Here is a 20,249-nt window from a genome sequence, read left to right on the forward strand (position 1 = left end):
CACCCTCAAAAGGATTTGTCTCCTCCTGGGATGGGATCTTTTGCTTGTTAGATGGCGTGAACCGCTACACCATCGAGCCATCATGTGTGCTATTGATGCAAAAAGTCAAAGTACTGGGAAAAATAATAATAATTCATCATTAGAATAATAAAATTTTAGTAGAATAGCTCTAGAAGTAAAAAGCATTTATTGTCTTTTTAGTGCATTTGTGATTTTTATTTTTTTTAAATTCTTTTTGTTGGTGTGGCGTTCAAGATTCACACTTTAATTCAAAACTGATAATATAAAATAATTATCTGTTCATTTATGTAAAGTAGCTACAAAACATTTAAAGTTTTCCTCTCCTGTTTTCATCAGAGCCATAAAACACCTTGTATACTGACTGAAAAGAGCTGCAAAGGGGGTTTCAGCACACAGTGGTTTACTGCTGCTACCTTCTTGCCCAGGAAACTTTACTGCTTTGTATTAATTTAATTATAGCACTTCATTCTGTGTCAAGGCCAAGCAAACAGTTGCATCTCGATACGAAAAGAGAAGACGGAAGGAAATGGAGTGACAGAAACACCTGAGCTGAAAAAGAGTGAGGGAACACTAAGTGAAAGCTTGGGTTGCAATAAGTTAGTAATCACTGGCCCTGATTCTCGTGTTTACAGAAATAATCTGGCTTTTGTTGAGACTGTATTAGAATGGGAGGCGGGTAATGAAAAACCACCAACTATCATAAATCAAAACTTGTCGCTTAAAAAAAAAAGAAAAAGAAAAAAATTCATCTGCCAGGAGACTAATGTGGGTTCTGGAGAACGGGGACTGAATGGACTGAAAATTGCCTGCAGATAAGAATAAGAACAAGAATAACAGTTTGGATTAGAATTAAAATTCATGGACTTTTGCAATCTTTTTTTTTTAATTTCCATGTCAGTTTAAGGTATTTTGGAGCCATCAGTGGATTGGCCTGGATTTGACTGTGGGGTAATTATGGCTTTATAGAAAGCCAGAGACCTCTGCCAAAATGCGAGCGCCTTTTAGTATGTGGCAGAGCAGCAGGAAGGGCAAATGGACAGATGAGAAATACAGCATGCACTGGCGAAAATAAGCAGGTGAGATTTCGAGGTTCTGATGAAAAGAGCGCAGCTGGTGGATTGGGAATGGATGAGACAGGAGACGGCAAGCGGGAGGCAGAGTGCTCGGTTGCCTGTGGTGGTGAAGTCTGGGAGAGAGGCCAGCGTTGCCGCTACAGAGTGGGTTGCTTGGAACCCAGTGCTTGCAAAACACAGAGACCACTTGCATTAACACCAATCATTTAATACTTCAGAGAGCCCTATTAGATGAGGCTGTCAGTAATATTAATGAGCTCAAATGACGCTTTCTGGAGGAAAATGCAAAACTTTTTGTGGCCTGCAGCGTGACTCTGTCTTGTAACTAGTTTACTTTGCTCTGCGCAATATTCTGTTTATATTTAACTTAAGCTATAAGCAGAGACATAAATATCTAACTATTCTCTCTGTCTCCCTTCCTGAAACTTCACAGCAACAGCCCAACTACTGGAGCTTTAAGGTCAGTGCTGCTAGTTCAAGTGTCCCTGTGTGTTTGTCATTTTTCCTGTCCGTTGTGTGTGTTAGTGTGTCCATTTGAATGTGTCTATGTGTGCTTTGTGCTGTGGCATCACTTTCAACCCTCAGGCATCACTAGCCTATCTCCATGCTACTTTGGCTTCAGTATCCAACTCGCTTGACATCTCTTGGCTCTCTGTGCACTGTGTGTGTGCATGTGTGTGAGACTTTTGTCTCTTTATGGGTGTGTGTGTGTGTGGGTGTGTGTGTGTGGTGGCAGAGGTGTCAGGGGGTGGCAACAGCTTAAACTTCTCCCGCTCCATTTAATCTGCAGAAGATGAATCTCTCTGGATTTATGATACCTCAGTCAGCTGGCATTAATGGATAGCAGCCATGTGACACTGCTGACGTATTACTGAGTGAGACATTAAGAATGCATTTCAGATGTGCTACTCAAGCATTACTGAAATAATGCTTTGGCATTAGCACAGAAGCTTGAGTCATGGCTAAAGATGCTAAATGTATTTTATCCACAGGTTTATAAAGGAAAAACATGGGTTATATACACTGGAGAACAGGCAGTGATATTGACTGTATAAATCACTTACGCTGAATTGCTGGCTTGCATGCAAGGTTGTGTGTATCACTTTCTGACTTTATAGATCATAGTGGTAGGCAGGGAGTTGTACTATCTAAATAGAAGAGGTTAAAGAAGGTATTGATATGTGTGAGGGAAGAGCCCAGGGCTTGTCTGAGTTGTACTCTGACCTCAGTCTGTGCTCTCAGCATCATTTGGACCAGGTGGAAATGTCACTAAATATCAATGGCTAAATGCCCTGACCCTTGGGGAAGGGTAAGCAATTTATCCCCTATTCCCACAACTAATTTATTCTGAATAACATGAATTTAGAGTTCTGTCTGTCACATAAATGTGCCACACAAGTAAACGATTTTGAACTCTGCAGGACATACAGGTGGGCTGCCAAAGCTCGGGGGTGTTTGAGGAAGAAAAATAGCATTTGAAATAATCAATTGAACCAATTATGACTTTTGAGAAATGAAATAACAAGACTGAAAGATTTTCTGCAGAAATACTGAGAATGCTATTCATCTGCCTCCAACCCTTTGTCCTCCTTCACTATATCCATGAATCTTCCTCTTTTCCTGCTTGGAAGCTCCACATTCAACATCCTTTATCCATTTGTTACCCAACATATCCACTATCTCTCCTCTGCACATGTGCAAATCATGTCAACCTGAGCTAGCCCTCTGATATACTCATTTCTAATCTTATCCATCCTGCTCATTCCCAATGAAAATGTTAAAATGATGTCAAAATAATAATAATTGAAACTAATAATTATATTTGCATTTGAAAATGTGGGTTCTTGATTAGCAATGAAGGCCATGACATGCTCATCGGTATTCCCCAAAGTCAAGTTGACCTTTAGGGATGTTTAGTTTTTTTCCAACCGTTAATGAGAAACTGAAAGCTGCGTTATACAAACTGTGAAGTGTTTAGAAGAAAAGCTTTAGAAAAAAACTAAAATTAATCAACTCTTCTTTAGTCAAAGTAGTTCATGATTAACATTTTCTTTATCAGTGATTTACTAGAGATTGTTTTCATTTCTTTGCATTTATTAGTGCAAGTTGCTTTTTTGTTATTCACGTATTGTTGTTTTGCAGCTTTGCACTAAATTAGGTTGTTTTAATAACACAGTAGTGAGAAAGAGAGAATTTATTGATTTGTTCCAGAGATGCAGCAGCATTAATATAGTGTCAAATGAAATAAGCAAAATACTCCAAGTGATCATAAATCTAAAGATATCATATATTTAGATTTTAACACAGAGGCTGTTGTTGACATCTTTTACTGTATGTCGGCGCCTCATCTTGTTCAATTTTCTCCATTTTGCACTAGAGCTTCTGAAAGCCATGTCCTGCTCCCTCATGCTATCATCTCTAATCTAAGGCTAATTCTCCCTGAATTACCCTCCCTGCTCAAATTAAACCCCCAAATGGAAGTAGTATAAGGACTGCATACACTCATGGTTTCATCTTTGGCATAAATATGTTTTCCAGGGATCTTATTGGATTGTAGCATGCTAAATATAGACACATTTTTAAGTCTAATTAACAAGTTGTGGGTGATGCATGACTGAACATATCCCTGAAATGAAACTGTCAAAGTTTCAAAACTGCTGTTTCTCTCGGCCAGAAACCCACCTAACACTCTCAGTTATAATATGGTGTCTTGAGGAACACTGCGTTATTATCACTATCTTTTATAAGCAAACCTATTGCAACAACTTACAATTTATAGCAATTTTACAAAGCATTTTGTTCCATGCATTGATGATTCCTGGTATTCTAAAGAGAAAGGACTCTGAGAGTATTGGGGGACTGTGTGAAAAGATGAAAAGCTATAATAACGGAAAAAAGCAAGTAGAGCCAAATGGATGTGAGAGATGGATCGATTTAGGGGGCTGTTTTCTCTCCATTTTCTAAAAGTGAGAGCTGTGAACTTTTTTTTGTGTGGGAAAAGAGCCAGGTTGTGGGTGGAGGAAAAACATTAAAAATGCTCAAGATGTAGACAGAAACAACACGAGAGATGTACCTGGATGTGGCTTTGGCCTCAGAGACTGAGGGGGAAGCAGATATGTTCACACAAAGCAGTCGAGTAAGAATTAAAGGAGGACACATGAGTGACAGGGGATAAAAGGTGGGAAATGAGGACATATCACTGGAGGCTAAGACACACAGAAGCATCCAGGGAAGATAAAGATATTATTAGGAGGGGCGAACAAAATAAGCTGGTGGGGGGCAAAAAGTATGAGATGTGGACAAGGTGTGAGGTTTGCAATTTAAAGATTTTACACCTCGGGAACCAAAGGCTTCACTCACATCAAGCTGTGTTTGGCATTTTTATATATAGTAATTTTCAAATCCAACAGAATTTAATGTCACTTAAGAGGAGAATTACTGCTCTTGCAGAAAAGATTAGAAAGAGGCTGGCAGCAACCATCATGTAATAAGCCAGCCTCTGGTTTTAGACTGTTACAGCAGTGTTCAGCCATTTTCTTGTCTTGTTGGATGCTCAGCTGTATCGTAGCCAATGCCGACACCTCGCACATGAACTCCTCTTAACTTAAGCTTGTGCATCACACGGTTCATATTTATTCACATTCTACATGTTATGTTATGAGCAAGAGGAAAATAGGAATATATAAGGACACAGAGAGTTCAAGTTCAAAATATACTCCAGAATTTTTAAAACAAGCTCACTTCACTTTTATGGCCAGATCACTGAACCTTCAGGCAGTTAGTTAATCAGGCATCAACCACCTCAAACTGAGCACAATATCAGAAAACAAGTTCAGGGTTTAAATTAAATGTAATCTTCACAGAGAGATAACTTTGCAGATGCATTCAATTTTTGATCGCCCCAGAAGTATAATTACAGTATGCCTGATTAAAACATTCTGTGGCTGAAGTGAAGTTCACCATTTTTATTGAAGAAGAGATAAAAAATCTGACAACTAGTTTGCAGTCTAAATAAGACGACCCTGAAGTACAAGATGGAGTTTGATGAGAAATGCTCCCCCAAACATAGAAAGCCATATACCAAGGCTACAAGGCTTTTGACCTTAAAGCAGAGTAGACCATTGTGTGTGTGTGTCTGTGTGTATGCACGCATGCTAGTGTCTACAAGCAAGAAACAAGAAAAGACATGGTGGGAGGTTGCAATGAGTTTAATGCAGTTTGTAGCCTTAGGTTGCCTTGTCCCACTTTCCACTCTATTCACATGTAAGATCATCCTGTTCTCCTCTTGTTCCTCTCTTCTGCAATGCCCTTATAGCAGTGTGGAGATTGCAACAGTAATTGAGTGCTGTTGGAAAAAGTCTAAAAGAAAAGGTTGAGGTGTAGGGAAGGGGGTGGACGGTGGGAGGGTGTGGAGGAAAAATGAGGAGGTAAAACCAGTTTTCCTCAAAGGCTGTGAACACCGTGATGTAACGCTGGCATTTCTAGCAGCACCAGATGCATGACCAGATGGTGCATTCACATATATTATTTACAATGCAAAATTACCGCAGTGAGACATTTTCAGTTTACATATCACATAAACCACCAATATGGAAGTCAATGTTTGGGGACTGTTGTAATAAGACGATCTGAGTAAAACCACATGTAACAACAGCGGCAGTAATCTTATACCCAGTCATACATGGGGATTTCATTGTCTTGTTTTTGCAGCATGTTGAAAGGAGTTGCGGAGAGAATACAGGGTGAATAAGGAGGTAAATTTGGGTTTAAAAAGATGACAGGAAAGCTAGTTCAGACATACAGGATCATACTCTCCCATTTCCATTTCCTAGAAAGCTCAGTGGGTTATTTCGCTTTTAAATTATATTCTAACAAGGACAGCTAGAATGAGTCAAGCTGTAGTTCAGAGTTGCTCATATTCCCATTCATAGAAAAAGCTGCATTTCTTTGCCAAATCAGCTCCTGGGTGTTACTTTTACTGAGTAATATTTCATTTAGACGGCTGGTTCAGCACCTGTTCTGTGTTGGCTAAACACCTGAATTTGTTAAGCACAGAGTCCAAAAACTGCTTTTTATCATCCTCCTTCTTTATTGGCATTTAGAACGTCAAGTGTAGTCTACAAATAGTCTAGCAAAAATTAACATTAAAAAATGTAATAGTTAGGAAATATGCTAGAGTTAGTTGAGAAGATTGCTATCCGTCTCATGTATGTAAAGTATATATGAAAACATCACTATCAGTAGCACACCTCACTACGCTGGTTCATTCTAAAAAGTAACAAAAATCTACAAATCAGTACCTTTTAGCTCAGTAAGTAACCTTTTTACTGTTTAGCCTGTAAAGTGTAAAAATTACAACTGCTTATTTTGCCTATTTTGACGTAAGGTCATGTATAAATAACTCCAGCCTACATAGTAGTCTGGCAAGTGCACGAAGCCCAAGAATTATACTGCTGTTACCTCAGAGCTGGGATGACTGTTCACCAGTGTTGCCAGTCTGCTAATCATAGCTTCTTAGTTAAGCAGAAGACTCACATCAAACAGCTTGTATAACACCGAAAGCACGTTTCAACATTTCAATCACAACTTTTGCTTCCTAAAACAGTGGAAACGTAAATAAAATCTCCAGGGTTTATTTTGATCCCCCAACCCTCCTCACCCCTTAATGTCCCTATGTAGGATGGTCTGGCCAGAATGAGGCAAGCTACAGTGTGGGCTCCTCCTCCTCCTCTGTGATGCTGTTGGCTGTGTTCCTCGGTGTGGTCACAGCTTAGATAAATGACCCTATTAGAAAACATGGTGTGGGTTATCTGTCAGCATCGCAGTTTCTCAGTGCGCTCAGACACGGTCTGCCGCTACCATCACTGGTTTGGTTCACTGTGTATGATTGCATGATTGAATTATGTATGATGGCGGCAAAAGGAATGTAAGGTTACATTATAAAAAATGGTCGTTGGGATTTTTAGTCTTGCTGCAGGTTTGTAACTCGTCTTGTAAACATACACGTGAATGCATGCAGCAGCTAATTAAAAGACCAAATTACCAATGACTGCAGTACCTAACATGATATAAGGTCCCATATATTGCTGTTTGGTTATTCCATTTCCTACTGGAATAATTACTCGATTCCCAGAAGTTTAATAAGTAAAAAAGATTTATCTCATTGAGTTGCATGAGTACTGCAACGTTTATTATCATTTGCATCTACATATTAAGGATATCTACTAAAGCTAAAGCTAGGCTGGTGTTCACTTGGAAGTGTTGGACAAATTGAACTATGATCGTCGGTGCAAAATTCTGTAGCAATCGATCTAAAAGCTGAGTATGCACCGAGGTGGTCGATCGACTATCTGACAGGGTGACATTGCCATCCATTGAACTGTGCCACCTGCAAGGCTAAAAAAAATTAATCTTGTGCTACATTCATTTTGCCCACTGTGACAGTATATTGTCACATGCTGCCTTTTGGTAATAACAAAACCCACCCTTTTGAAATTCTCTGTCTGGGATATTGAGATGGATTTCTTCCCTGCTATTTTTTCATTTTACTGATTAAGTAGTTAATTGATTATTTTGAAAAAAAAAATCCATATTGAAAGTATTCTCTGTTTGCATCTTTCATTTCTTGTTCAGCATGCTTTCCTGGCTTATTACCCAATTAACAAAACCATAAATGGATGTACAGTGGTTGTGTATTCTGTGCAGTGCTGTGTGTTTATGAATGAATTCAAACAATCCACTGCTGAGACTTAATGAGCGCAGATATGGCCCTCCATATTGCTTCTGTCAGTATCCCATTAATTAAATACCACATTAATGGAAGGAGCAGTAGATCCATGCTGCTGCTTGACTTAGGCAGCGAAAGGAAGACAGGGAAATTCTTAGAAAGGACTGTTCTAAGCGAGCAGAACGACTGTTGTGCTCGTGGTTCAAGGAGGATGAGACAGGAATGGCTCCTGTGCTGTGGCCAAAGATGCATTTGCTTTTGCCGTCCAAACAATGAGCAGACAGCATTCTGGGAGCTCATTACAGCAGCCTCTGAGCTGGAGGAGACTCTGCAGTGGTGGGGGATCAGAGAGACAGTTCAGTGAGCTCAGCCCCAGCTGCGCTAACAGTCTTTCAGTGAGAGACGCCTGGGCATAGGCCAGCAGGATAAACCCACAGTGACAGCCTGGGATTTGCATGAGCTTCTCCTCCCATCCTACAAGCATTCATTTAAAGTTCGTAGCTGCAAACGGACAAGTTTGTATGAGAGCGTGTGGGAGGTGTGCAAAGTCTCACTAACTTTTTCTGAGTTTCTGCTTAATACGTCTCCTTACAAGTGATTCATAAAGGCTGATGTCCTGGCATTCTGTGCCAACTGAGTACAGCTATATAATGTTTTGTTGCTGCACCATTCAACTAATGTCAGAGACTGTGATGCCAGTAATTCTTTGTAAATGGCTGCTAGCTTAACCATTGTCAGGGCTTCAATAATCTTGTTAGGTGTTTCATTGTGTGGTGTCTCACTGTGTGCCTGCTTTCTGTTTTCGAGTTGTTCTTACACCACTAGCCCCGTCCAATCCATTCTTTCCACTTCAGTTTCACTTCACAGTGAATTAATCTGTCCCTTTTCTCTCTGTAGAGCCGCAGTCCACGCCACTCCCAGTCTACCCAGTCTGGTCTTGCCGACCAGGCTGCCAAGCTCTCTTTTGCCTCCGCTGAATCCTTGGAGACTATGTCAGAAGCCGACATCCCCATTGGGTTTAACCGGATGAACCGATTTCGCCAGAGTCTGCCGCTGTCCCGCTCAGCCAGCCAGAATAAGCTACGATCTCCAGGTTAAAATCACTGCATACCAGCTGGACTCAAGGCAGCTTTCTCTTTACCTCATGTAGCTGGTGAAGGGAACCACTGTGCTTACAAGGAATTGAAGGAATTGTGTTTTATTCACACCGAATTTACAGTCTTTAGTCTAATTGACCTGCTATAAAAATGTACAGAACACTCAAACCTGATAAAGTATGACTTTGTTTTTCATTGTCGATGCAGTACGCTCCCTGTGAGCTCAAAAATGTCTTGTAGTTTTTAGAATGCAACAAAAAAACATAGATATTTTTTTCTTAGGATAGGTATTTTAGTGACATTTCATTTAACTGTAACAGAGTTCATACTGTACTGGATTAAGTATATCCTTGTGTGCAAGCAGAACATTCGAGGACAGTTTTATATTAAAAGGGCCTTGGGAGTGTAGAGAGGATTAATGTGAAGGTGGTGCAGATTCATGAAGAGCAAGGTGTGGAGTTACCTTGCGCAGGTAAAAGAAGTGGGTGTAAAATTAAAGAGCTATACCTGATTAGGCCATTCCTGAATAAGAAGTTCAAGCAAAAGTGGCACACCAGGCTTGCCTGTCTCCCCTGTCTCTACACTAACTACTGTCTTTGTTTTCTTCTCTTCCCAACTTGTCTGCAGTATTAACTGACACTTAATTTTGCCTGACTTTTAACTCTTGGTCTTTCTTTGCTTTGTTTGTTCTTTTTTGTTTGTCCCATGGTGTATGACTTTTTGTTTGTCCCATGGTGTATGAAGATGAATTTTCAGGTTAGTCAGGCGTCAAACACATCTTTATTTATATGATCGTTGCAGAATCTGCTGAAAGCTTTTTATGAAGTTGGGATGTTTTGGAGTTTAATTATTCATAGGTGGGGCAACTAATACTCAAAAAGAAAACCTTGCAAAAAATTCAGCCTGTGCATGCATCTTTGTGCATTATCTGTGAATTCTCAACTAGCTCTCACAATCCTAATCTAACATTAAGAAAATAAGAGTGGGTTTGGTACTCATTTAGCCATTAATCATGTTGACATCTGATGAGAAAAGTTATCTAGATTTCGTATCTCAAGAGTCAGAACATTTGTATCATTTCAGCTGCAGCCAACAAAATGTCTCTGCTAGTTCTCTCCATCCACTAAAGCCAGCATCTTCTGACTCAGCCACCTTCTCCTTCATCGCTTTCTATTAGGCGTGCTGTTTCTGCAATATGGAGATGAGACGCGTCGGGTGCACATCACCCATGAGCTCACCAGCCTGGATACGCTGCATGCTCTCATCGTGCACATGTTCCCTCAGAAGTTGACAGCAGGTATGCTGAAGTCACCCAACACAGCCATCCTGATCAAGGACGAGGCCCGTAATGTCTTCTACGAGCTGGAGGATGTCAGAGACATTCAGGATCGCAGCATCATCAAGATTTACCGCAAAGAACCCATCTATGCTTCTTATCCCGCTGCCGCACACCTGGCCAACGGGGACTTGAGGGTAAGCAGAATGGAGCTGGGAGGTGAAAAGGCCAGCCTGTTTTCTGCTATTTCACAGAACAAAATTCTTGTCTGATCTCTGGCAAGTTTGACAACTGAACTGTCAATGAAAACTATAATTGGGTGCCTTTTTGGTAAGGTAATAGTGCCTTGTTTTATTATTTTTATTATTTTAGTGGTTACTTTGACTATTACAGGCTATTACAGTATATTCGGGTTAGTAATTTAACAGGTATTCCTCCTGGAAATGTATTTTCTTATCTTCAAGTAGGCCATCTGTTGCTGTGCAGACACCAGAGAACAATGTTCCTGTGTGAAATGAGCATATTTTAACATTCAAAGCTATTTCTGCTTCAGTAAAGATCAAGGGAGCCTGAGGGAGATCTTTTTTTAGTTTTTTTTTTATACAAAACTCTGCTTACAATCTGCATTATTCACAAAATACTAAGAATACAACTCTTGTTAACCATGCAAACAGAGAATGAAAAATGATTTCAGTGCATGTACTGTGCTTGTTTACGTAAACATTTTATACAAGAAGTTGACATGGAAAAAGAGGGGAAGGGGTGGCCAACGAGTATGTGTACACCACAAAAACATCAACAAGTATCCACATAGGCCTAAAGACCAGCTGGTGACCACCTGGCAACCAGTTGGCAACAGTTGATTAGGAAAAATAAGTATTCCTTAGTGGTTGCCAGTGGTTGTTCACAGTCACTGTGAAATCTATTGCTAAAGCCCCAATCTTGCAGGCTGGAGGTAGTTTTTACTGCACTTTTTAAAGTTTCAGTACCTCTCAGTGGTTAGTTAGTGTTTGCGATTCTTGGTACATCCAGTTTCTTCCACTGAAAATCAGAAACCACTTGTCAACTGGTCAGGGAATACAGGGTTTGGCTTAGTTTTAATGCCATGGTTTTTCAGTGTATATAAATAAATTTATCCCTGGTTACAAAGGCTAAACATCACAGATTACTCTGTCTTTGTCTAATATATTCTCTGCAATAAACTGTTTGCTATGATGCTGAGAATGAATGAAAACAGGAATGACTTAAGTTAGAAAAGTAGATATGCGACTAGGAAAAGCAGACTATTTGACAGTTAAAAGGTTCAGAAATTAGAAAAATCACAACAGGAGTAAATTAGCAGCAGGGGAACACAGCCAGAGGTGAAGTTAAAGATAGCACTGGGGCATGTTTAACAATAATATACTAGACAAAATGCAGGGAAGAAGAGCTCAGTGAAGAAACGTTCAGAGCTTTTCAGGTTGAATGAGCTTTTGCATCATGTTATCATCCTGCTGTAGATAAAGATACAGATTTAAGACTACATGGTCTTGTTTTGCCTCGCAGATTCTTTCCATTTAGAATAGACACAATCAATTTTATTCCTTTTATCATTAGTCTAATAAACAAAATCACAGGCAGCATCTCTGATCTCTTCCATTGGACCAATAATTTGTCTCGTTGTTTAACAAATTTATCATCATATTTTGGCATCTGCAGATCCTGACACCTTGTCTGGTGTCAGCCAGATCCAAGTCATAGCCATAGTCATTATAAGCATGGGAATCACAGCACACTCATCTGTTGGTCTCCATGGTAACTCTCATCCCTCTTTGTTCATTTCAGAGGGAAATGGTCTACTCTTCCCGCGACTCCTCCCCAACTCGCCGCCTAAATACCCTTCCTTCCTCCACCGCCTCAGCATCCTCTGGGTCTCCTTCTCGCTCACGCCTCTCCTACAGCGGGGGCCGTGCTCCATCCTTCGGTGGATCCCATCCCCAACATGATCAGCCCCGACACCCACACCATCCCTCAGCCGGCCATGGTGCCAACGCCGGTCTTTCCCCTTCACCTAGTGCCATCCTGGAGCGCCGCGATGTCAAGCCTGATGAAGAGGTTTCTGCTAAAAACATGGCACTGATGAAAAATGAGGGGCTATATGCCGATCCCTACAGCTTGATGCACGAAGGCCGCCTCAGCATCGCTTCCACCCAGTCATTAGCTGCGATCGGAGACCCCTTTAGCTTCCCTGTTTCCGCTGGCCTGTACCGACGTGGCTCTGTGCGCTCCCTCAGCACCTACTCAGCTGCTGCTCTCCAGGGAGACCTGGAAGACTCGCTCTACAAGCCTGGAGGTTCACTATACTCAGACACATACTCTTCTGCCACTCTGGGCATGGGATTTCGCATGCCACCGTCATCCCCACAGAAAATCCCTGACATGCAGCTGAGGGACAGGGACTCTTATTCCAGCACACCCAGAGCCTCACCTGTCAGACAGAGTTTCCGCAAGGACTCTGCCTCTTCTTCTGTGTTTGTGGAGAGCCCGAAATCCAGGCCCAGCTCCAGTTCTGATCCTCTGTGTATAACAGCTGGACCTGGAGAGGGCAGCCGCACCACATCTGGTTTTGGGTCTTCGTTATCTGGGCAAGATTCTGACAGTAGCAGGTCAGTAAGAATCAGTGTGAATGTTTTCCTGTTTTTATTCATGTATTTTATTGTATCTTCTGATGCAGTGTGCATCAGGGGAAAAAAGCAAACAAACAAAAACAAAACCCTCAAAGTTACATATTTTCTCTGCCTGATAAAATTTTACAGATATTATTAATTCATGTTTAACAATCTTCTATTCAAATTTGCATATTTCATACCCCTAAGAACAAATATTTTTCTGTTTGCAAAGAATTCCAAGTGTTTTTTCAGCTCTTCGTTTGTGTTGAGTTCAGGGTTTTGTTTCACAGATGTGCTGTTTGTTATTTTCGCAGGGATCATCGCCTGGAGCGTATGGAGGCCATGGAGAAGCAGATAGCCAGTCTGACTGGCCTCGTCCAGAGTGTGCTGACCAGAGCACCAGACAGTGACAGCACGTAAGACTCTCCATTACAGCCCATTAACCCTCTGAAAGTCACAGATACAGCATTAGTTTGGACACAAAAACAGGATGATCGACAGGATTATTATCTATTATGAGAGCCATTAGAAGCTCCATAGCTGTGAAGTGGTGCATTACCTTGTGTGAGCACAGCACAAATTCAGAGCACTAAACATTAGCCACAGGGCACAATGCTGATCAGTGCACTGATAAATACAGACATCTCCTAGAGTCTTTCAGTAGATTTTGATTCCTTACACAGACCATTGTTATCAGGGCACTTTACTCTCACATATGCAGTAGACTTCATTAAAAAGGTGACAACTTGTTAATGTAATCAGTCTGATAGTATCCAGCACTGGTGCTTCTAGTGTTAGCACTGTAATTGCCTTGCCCTGTGGCCGTTGATCCTCAGATGTGGCCTGCTGCGTCTCTGCATGATGGCGGGCTGCCCTCCAGACCAAGGGACGGAGTTTTCACGGCCATTACCTTTCTCTTCCAGCGAGAAGACCGAAACCAACAGTGATGGCTCCGCCACTGGAAGTGAGTAAAGCAGCGTAATTGTCACCTGTGAACCCAACCGTTACTAAAGCACTTCCTTTCCTGTGCTGTTTAGAATACTTTTATGGCTCGATTTCCCTGCTCCCTGTGCACGCACCCGAATGTACACAAACTAGCAATGGCGGTGACTTCCTGGTTTAAGACTAATATATGCCAACTTGGTAACTTTCTTACAAGAGGGCGGATAAGAGGTTAAGTTAAGAAATGTAGCATTGGTAATTGTTTGTTTGGAACTTTTAGTTCTACTCCAGCATTGTTCAAACAATGTGTTAGCTATCAAACTGCATGTGAATATGTAGTTATACAGTCTGACCCTGGAACTTAAACATGTTTATCTACATAAACAGTAATAGTGTCCTGTCCCAAGCAGAATTCAAAGAATTTTATTTCATTTTTGCTCTAGTGGGAATGTATATTGACATGTTAATGGGCCAAATATAGTGCATAATACACTGAGTCAGATGAAATATCTTTAATAAATCAGTGGTATGATAGGTTATATGGTAATACTTCCATGTATCGTAAATAGCGATCCTACACTGGCTGTGCATTTTTTATTATAAGCATTGCAAATCTAACAGCAGATTTAGCTTATGAAGTCATAATAATTCTCATGGACAGTTTTTCTTCTAGCTATCCAAAACTAACTGCATTACGCAGGAAAACTTGCCAGTGTTCATTTTAATTGAACCAAGTGAGTTCAGTGTTAAAGTCTCTTTGGACACTCTCTGAGACATTACATTTCCACCTCCTTCATAGTTCTTTTTTCTTTTTCTCTTTGACTGTCTTTGCTTTTCTGTCGCTTCTTAAGTGGAAGAGTTTAATTTAAAATGTCTAATATATCATTTGATAATCAAAATTAAGCATCAAATCAAGCATCAAATCGGGTTAATAGAATTGTTAAAGCTCGGTCAGATGAGAAAATTACTCTTTGGTTCTTTTGCGATTGTACCGCAAAGTTTTTTTTGCATTGCTAAGTACAAATACAGGAAAGCAGAGGCGAAATGCTAGACGGATCTGTCAGAGATTGAAAAATATACCTGGTGACAGCTCGTGAAATGTGTTAAATAAACTGAGATGCCAAATTGTAAACATAACCTCCAGAAAGAGGAAATAAGACAGCTTTGAAGTCTTTGGAAGGTTTATTCCTTCACTTGTGACTGTCTCTGCTGGCGGCATGTAAATTCAATTTTGTGTTCAAAGGTATTTTTCAAAATATCAGATATTCTATATAAGAAATAAATATTTAATCATAGAATTTGTTAAATACTGACAGGAGCTTTTCAGCTTTTGTACCCCGATAGGTACACTGGATGCATCCCTTTGATACTGTACAGTCATTCCTGTCTCTCCATAATTTTATAACCCTGTTGTCTTTGAAGCTTCCTCATGCATTGGATCACTGCCATAAGACTTATGCCATCATCACAGCCATTGTCTCTGCTATAGTCAATAAAATGTTCTCCGGGATCACCATTCTGTAAATCTAAACTTTCCTCTCCCTCTTTGTCTCTCTGCTACTCATTAATTTCTTGGTAACTGGCTCACTCTTTCTATATTCCAGCCGGACGACAGAAGAAGAAAGGTAGTTTCCATCTCCTACTCTATCACCCTTTTACTCCTTCCAGACATTTCTCATTGCTCCCTGACCTCTGTATGGGTGTGTGGTGTTGCTGGGTAGCTGGCAGTGTATATTCTCCTATTTATCTCCTGGTTGGTTTCCCAGAACGCAGACTCCCCTCGTTCTGTCTGTCTCTACTTTTTAAATTTCTGCTTGGTTATTCCTTTGCGAATTTCAGAGGTTTGTTCTGGCACACAGTGGAAAACTCTTTTGTGAGGGTGTGTGAATATGTGGTAGAATATCTGGTGGGTCAATGACCATACTCACAAAGGCCTATGTTCAGATAAGAGCATGGTTATCCCTGTGTGTCACTGCTGAATAGACTAATTGCACTTCTCTATGGGTTACTAATAGCATGAGCTCATATTTCTCCCACTGGGCAATTAGAGTTTTGTGAATATGGGACTTTTTTGTATTCACACACTATATCCTCTGTGTGTGTGCGCCCAGAGTTTCTGTATATGTAATTTTTTTGGCCTTTATGGCAAGTGTGTATTTGTGTTATTGTTTTACTGTGTGATGCTGGCTGGCTGCAACTCTCACCGGAGCATAACCCAACAAACTAACCGCTTTGTTTCCCAACGACCTCCCGGTGACCCCCGTTTCCTGCTCTGTGATTGGCAGCAAATACACCGTCGGCACCTCTAGCTCTGATGCCGCCGCCACCTTCTAACTCAATCCAGGTGAACAGCGTTGGTCGCTTGCAGATGCAGCTCCATCTTCACGGTCTGCAGCAAAACGCCAGCGACCTGCGCAAACAGCTCAACCAGCTACGCAAGATCCAGGTATTTAATATCCACGATTAAATGTTTTTAATTGGTTTGTCCTTTCAGATTAGAAAACTGGTTATTGTCTAGCTCTACGAACACCGTTTGTTTTCCTAAATATACCTTTGATATTCGAGTTTATATTTAATGTTTCCTGTCTCATCTAAATGATTATCGTAGCTGCCAATGGCACTCTGTGTTTGTGAACCGAGCTCTCTGTGGTTGTGTAATGAATCCCACTATGTAAGAACTACATAAAATTTATCTGGACACATCTAGTCCTCCTCCCTATGGAGGAAAATAATGTTTTCTTTCATCTTTTTTGTTAGTTATATTGTTGTTATTGCACAGCAGAAAAACAAATGCATATAAATATGTAATAAGGATAAAAAGAAACAGACATCTGATATTAATGCGATATTTTGAAATGTAAATTCACTGTGACAGTGGTATAACTCATCAAAACAAATTGTAAAAGGTGAACAATTATTAACACCCCCACCTCTACCCTAATAACATGCAAATGGTTATTTGTATTTGTATGTGTTGCTCAAGGCTTTGCAAATGTACGCTCTAAAAAAATCAGCAGCAGCATGCCTCGCCTGAGACACTTTACTGATGACTCTGCATATTACACAGTCTTGTGAGCAGTTGTTATTAACAAGTTTCTACTGAAGAAGTAGTCCTTAGGAAGAGTGTTGACAGCATGCTGAGTAGATTATTTAGAGAAACCAGGACACTGTTTCTGGGTTGAGATAAACCCATTTTTTACTGAAGCGAACTGGCATTATCTTGATCAGCGTGAATGATGTGCTAGTAGCATTTGTTTGGAGCATCCTTTTCCGTTTCGCTCCTTAGACCTGTCGAGATAGATGCAGAATTAGACAGAAAGCCACAAGAAGAGTTAACCAAAATGTGGAAATTAAGTCCTTTCTGTCTGAGTTTCATTTATCTCCGCTTGAAGTGGTGCCATGGTTACTGCAGGAGGAATTAGAAAGAGATGAGATAAATGCTCTCACTTTCAGAGGAGTGAAGTTTCTTGCAGGAAAAGGAGTGAAAAATTGAGTAATGGAAGTGAGAGATGATAGGCATGTGGTGCTTTTATTTGTTCCGTAAGAGCAGTTGCAAGGCTGCTTTCAACTAGCGAAACAGTGAGATGGCGAGCCAAACACCAATGGTTGTGATGCACCGAAGAGAGAACAGTTTGCTGTTTGCGTGTCAGTGTGCCCAAGTGTGACCTCTGCACCTGGGCCTATATTGCCACCCGTGCCGATGGCCAACAGCTTTAATTTTACATGTGAATGAATTATGCAAGAGGGTAAAGTAGAGACAGGCAACTGAGCAAGACAGAGGCAGCAGAGCATGCTATTTCTCTTGATGCATTAAACATTTTTCTTTAATGTGTTACTGTACTCCTTGCTTTTGGACTCATGCATCTACATCACTGCTGCTGGCAGTATATCAGGGAATACTGGGTAATTATAAATGTTAGCGATATTGTTGTCTTGCTTCACTTCCTGGAACAAAAGAATAATCAATTATTAATTTTTTCTTGCTTACTGGGTGATTTCATCTTGGGGAGTTGTGTTACATGCATAGTCCTGTAGAATATTCCTTTCATAACACTGAAAGCAAGTGGAGTTCATGCTTGGTGCATCTGTTTCATTTTCCTCAGGGTATTTCAGCCCTCTGTGTTTAGAACAATATTGTGTGCACATGCTAATGCAAATACAGACAGCAGAAAGTGAAGTATTGGCTGCATCTCAGAGTGGTTTTAAGAACATATTGTTCATTACATCATGAAGGCTAAAACTCACTAATATTGACTGGAAAATTAATATACATTAAAGGACAGAGTTAAGTGTTCTTCTCATGTGGAAGGTCATGGAGTAAAGATGCCAGAGAACCTGACCCCTCAAGGACAAGGTAGAAAAAGGTGTGCAGTTGTTGCAAATCACTGAAGTTTTCATTGTAAAGCCTTAGTCAGCTCCAGTTCTCCTCCTTAATGCGATAGTATTTTGTGATAAATGAAATAGCAGCTTTCATAACGCCAGCAAGCAATGCTCCAAAGACCAAGAAGGCTAACATTCCCACAGCTAATTTCCAAATATTTGCTGAGTGTACGTGTATTTCTGTGATGTTGTTTTTTAACGTGTGGCTTTTTTTTCATGCAGCTAGAGAACCAGGATTCAGTGCGAACGCTGCTGAAGCGGACAGAGGCGGAGCTGAACGTGCGTGTGACTGATGCCCTGAGGAAACAGGAGGATCCTCTCCAGAGGCAGCGCCTCCTGGTGGAGGAAGAAAGACTCAAATATCTCAACGAGGAGGAGCTCATCATTCAGCAACTCCAGTCAGTTACAGTACACGATTTGTTTCTTGGCAGTGCAGTGTATAACAGTTGTTGAGCAGTACACGCTTGATGATAGAAACCAGTGATAATTTTAAAAAAAAGGGGGTTTCCAAATATAGAAGAATCTATGAATGCAATCTGTGCTGTAGGTGAATACTGGTTGACATTTGTGTAGTTTAAGATGCGTTTTAACTTGTATTTTATAATTATATCAGACATAGCAAAATTCATGTCTCTTTTACGACACACTGATAGGATAAAGCTGTTGCTATAATTAAGCCCGGCACAGAGCAAGATGCTTATTAAGATCTGAGTTACACGACTGTCCAACAACTAATTAAACTGACTGCAAAATGAGAGCAAAGAGCTACCTTGAGATTTAATAATCAGATAACCTGCTTCAGTCTTGTATGTGGAAATTTGCTGGATCGCTCTGTGAGTCGAAGAAGACTTATTGAATGTCACTCGTTTCTGCACTTGGATTTTAGAATAATTAGTTGAACTGTTAGATGATCCCTGCTAATCGATGTCTGGTACTTTTCCTGGCTAGTGGCAGCCAATTATTTTGATTAATTATACACTGAATTTTTATTCATCATATGTCTTGAGGACCAGACTAGATCAACTCAACATTAGCGCTTAACGAATTTATATTTGCGTAGTTTACGTTTTCTTGAAGGCATCATATTATATAGCTATTTTAAAAGTTTCTTACTTCAGTTGCTGCATGAAACTTTCGAAAACTAATCTGTACCTCGTCCAGTTCAGCTTGCCCAAACTGTTGATCTAGTTCCCAGTTGATTGAGAGACAGTTTATTGGCAAAAGCATGGCTGAAACATGAATATATCGATTTTGAGATAAATATTCAGTCGAATCTAAGTGTGGTGGAGGAATCCCTGGTGTTCAGCCTTCTGTCTGTTCCATCTCAGCGACCTGGAGAAGTCGGTGGAGGAGATCCAGAAGGAGTCGTCTGTCAACCACAAGCTGGTGACAGTGCAGGAGCTGGAGGAGAAGGCCACTCTTCTGAGAAAGCTGGGAGAAACACTCACGGAGCTGAAAAGTGAGTCATTCTGGTGGATTCACTGTACACTGGCGCAAAAAGGAAAACACAGCCCTTTATGCTGGCAGACCATTTATAACGCCCTAGTTACTCATCAATGCACTGACTAACTTGTAGTCATGAACAGCCAATCTGTAGCACTTAATCACCCTCAGATTACTCATTGTCTCAATGAACTCAGTGACCATTTACCTAAATTGAAAAAGGTTATGGTTGCCTACCACAAAACATTTTGGACAAATGTAATAGATATTTTTTGTGTGATCACAGTTGGCTCCCTGTATTAATCTGTTGCTTTCCCCTAAAGATCAATTTCCAGGTCTGCAGAGCAAGATGCGGGTGGTGCTCCGGGTGGAGGTGGAAGCTGTCAAGTTCCTGAAGGAAGAGCCACACAGACTTGATGCCCTGTTAAAACGATGCAAGACTATAACTGATACCCTTGCTACCATGCGCAAGTATGACCTAGCACAACAATACCTACTTGGTTGTTTGTATTCCAGTAAAAAAACAACATTAAAGTCTAATAGCTGTCTTTACACTGAGTTTGAGATTTTAATAATCCTTTAAATACTGACAAGGAAGCACTTGTCCAGTAAATTCTTAAGCTCTTAAGTATGATCTGAAAG

The 20,249-nt window shown here is 40.6% G+C and overlaps 1 protein-coding gene across 1 annotated transcript in view; it reads left to right on the forward strand.

Annotated features, from left to right (window-relative positions):
- srcin1a (SRC kinase signaling inhibitor 1a) overlaps positions 1 to 20,249 on the forward strand; it is a 114,776-nt gene that overhangs the window by 74,485 nt on the left and 20,042 nt on the right. The window contains exons 4-14 of the mRNA XM_085454676.1: positions 1,528 to 1,554; positions 8,719 to 8,914; positions 10,096 to 10,391; positions 12,019 to 12,839; positions 13,157 to 13,258; positions 13,679 to 13,806; positions 15,389 to 15,409; positions 16,070 to 16,230; positions 18,387 to 18,562; positions 19,493 to 19,623; positions 19,931 to 20,078. Coding sequence (XP_085310802.1) covers positions 1,528 to 1,554; positions 8,719 to 8,914; positions 10,096 to 10,391; positions 12,019 to 12,839; positions 13,157 to 13,258; positions 13,679 to 13,806; positions 15,389 to 15,409; positions 16,070 to 16,230; positions 18,387 to 18,562; positions 19,493 to 19,623; positions 19,931 to 20,078 — 2,207 coding nt within the window. The remainder of the gene's footprint in view (positions 1 to 1,527; positions 1,555 to 8,718; positions 8,915 to 10,095; positions 10,392 to 12,018; positions 12,840 to 13,156; positions 13,259 to 13,678; positions 13,807 to 15,388; positions 15,410 to 16,069; positions 16,231 to 18,386; positions 18,563 to 19,492; positions 19,624 to 19,930; positions 20,079 to 20,249) is intronic.

This window comes from Copadichromis virginalis, linkage group LG4, assembly GCF_057382275.1.
Source record: "Copadichromis virginalis isolate Kocher_CV1m ecotype Utaka linkage group LG4, C_Virginalis_male_GT1.1, whole genome shotgun sequence".
Taxonomy (NCBI): Eukaryota; Metazoa; Chordata; class Actinopteri; order Cichliformes; family Cichlidae; genus Copadichromis; species Copadichromis virginalis.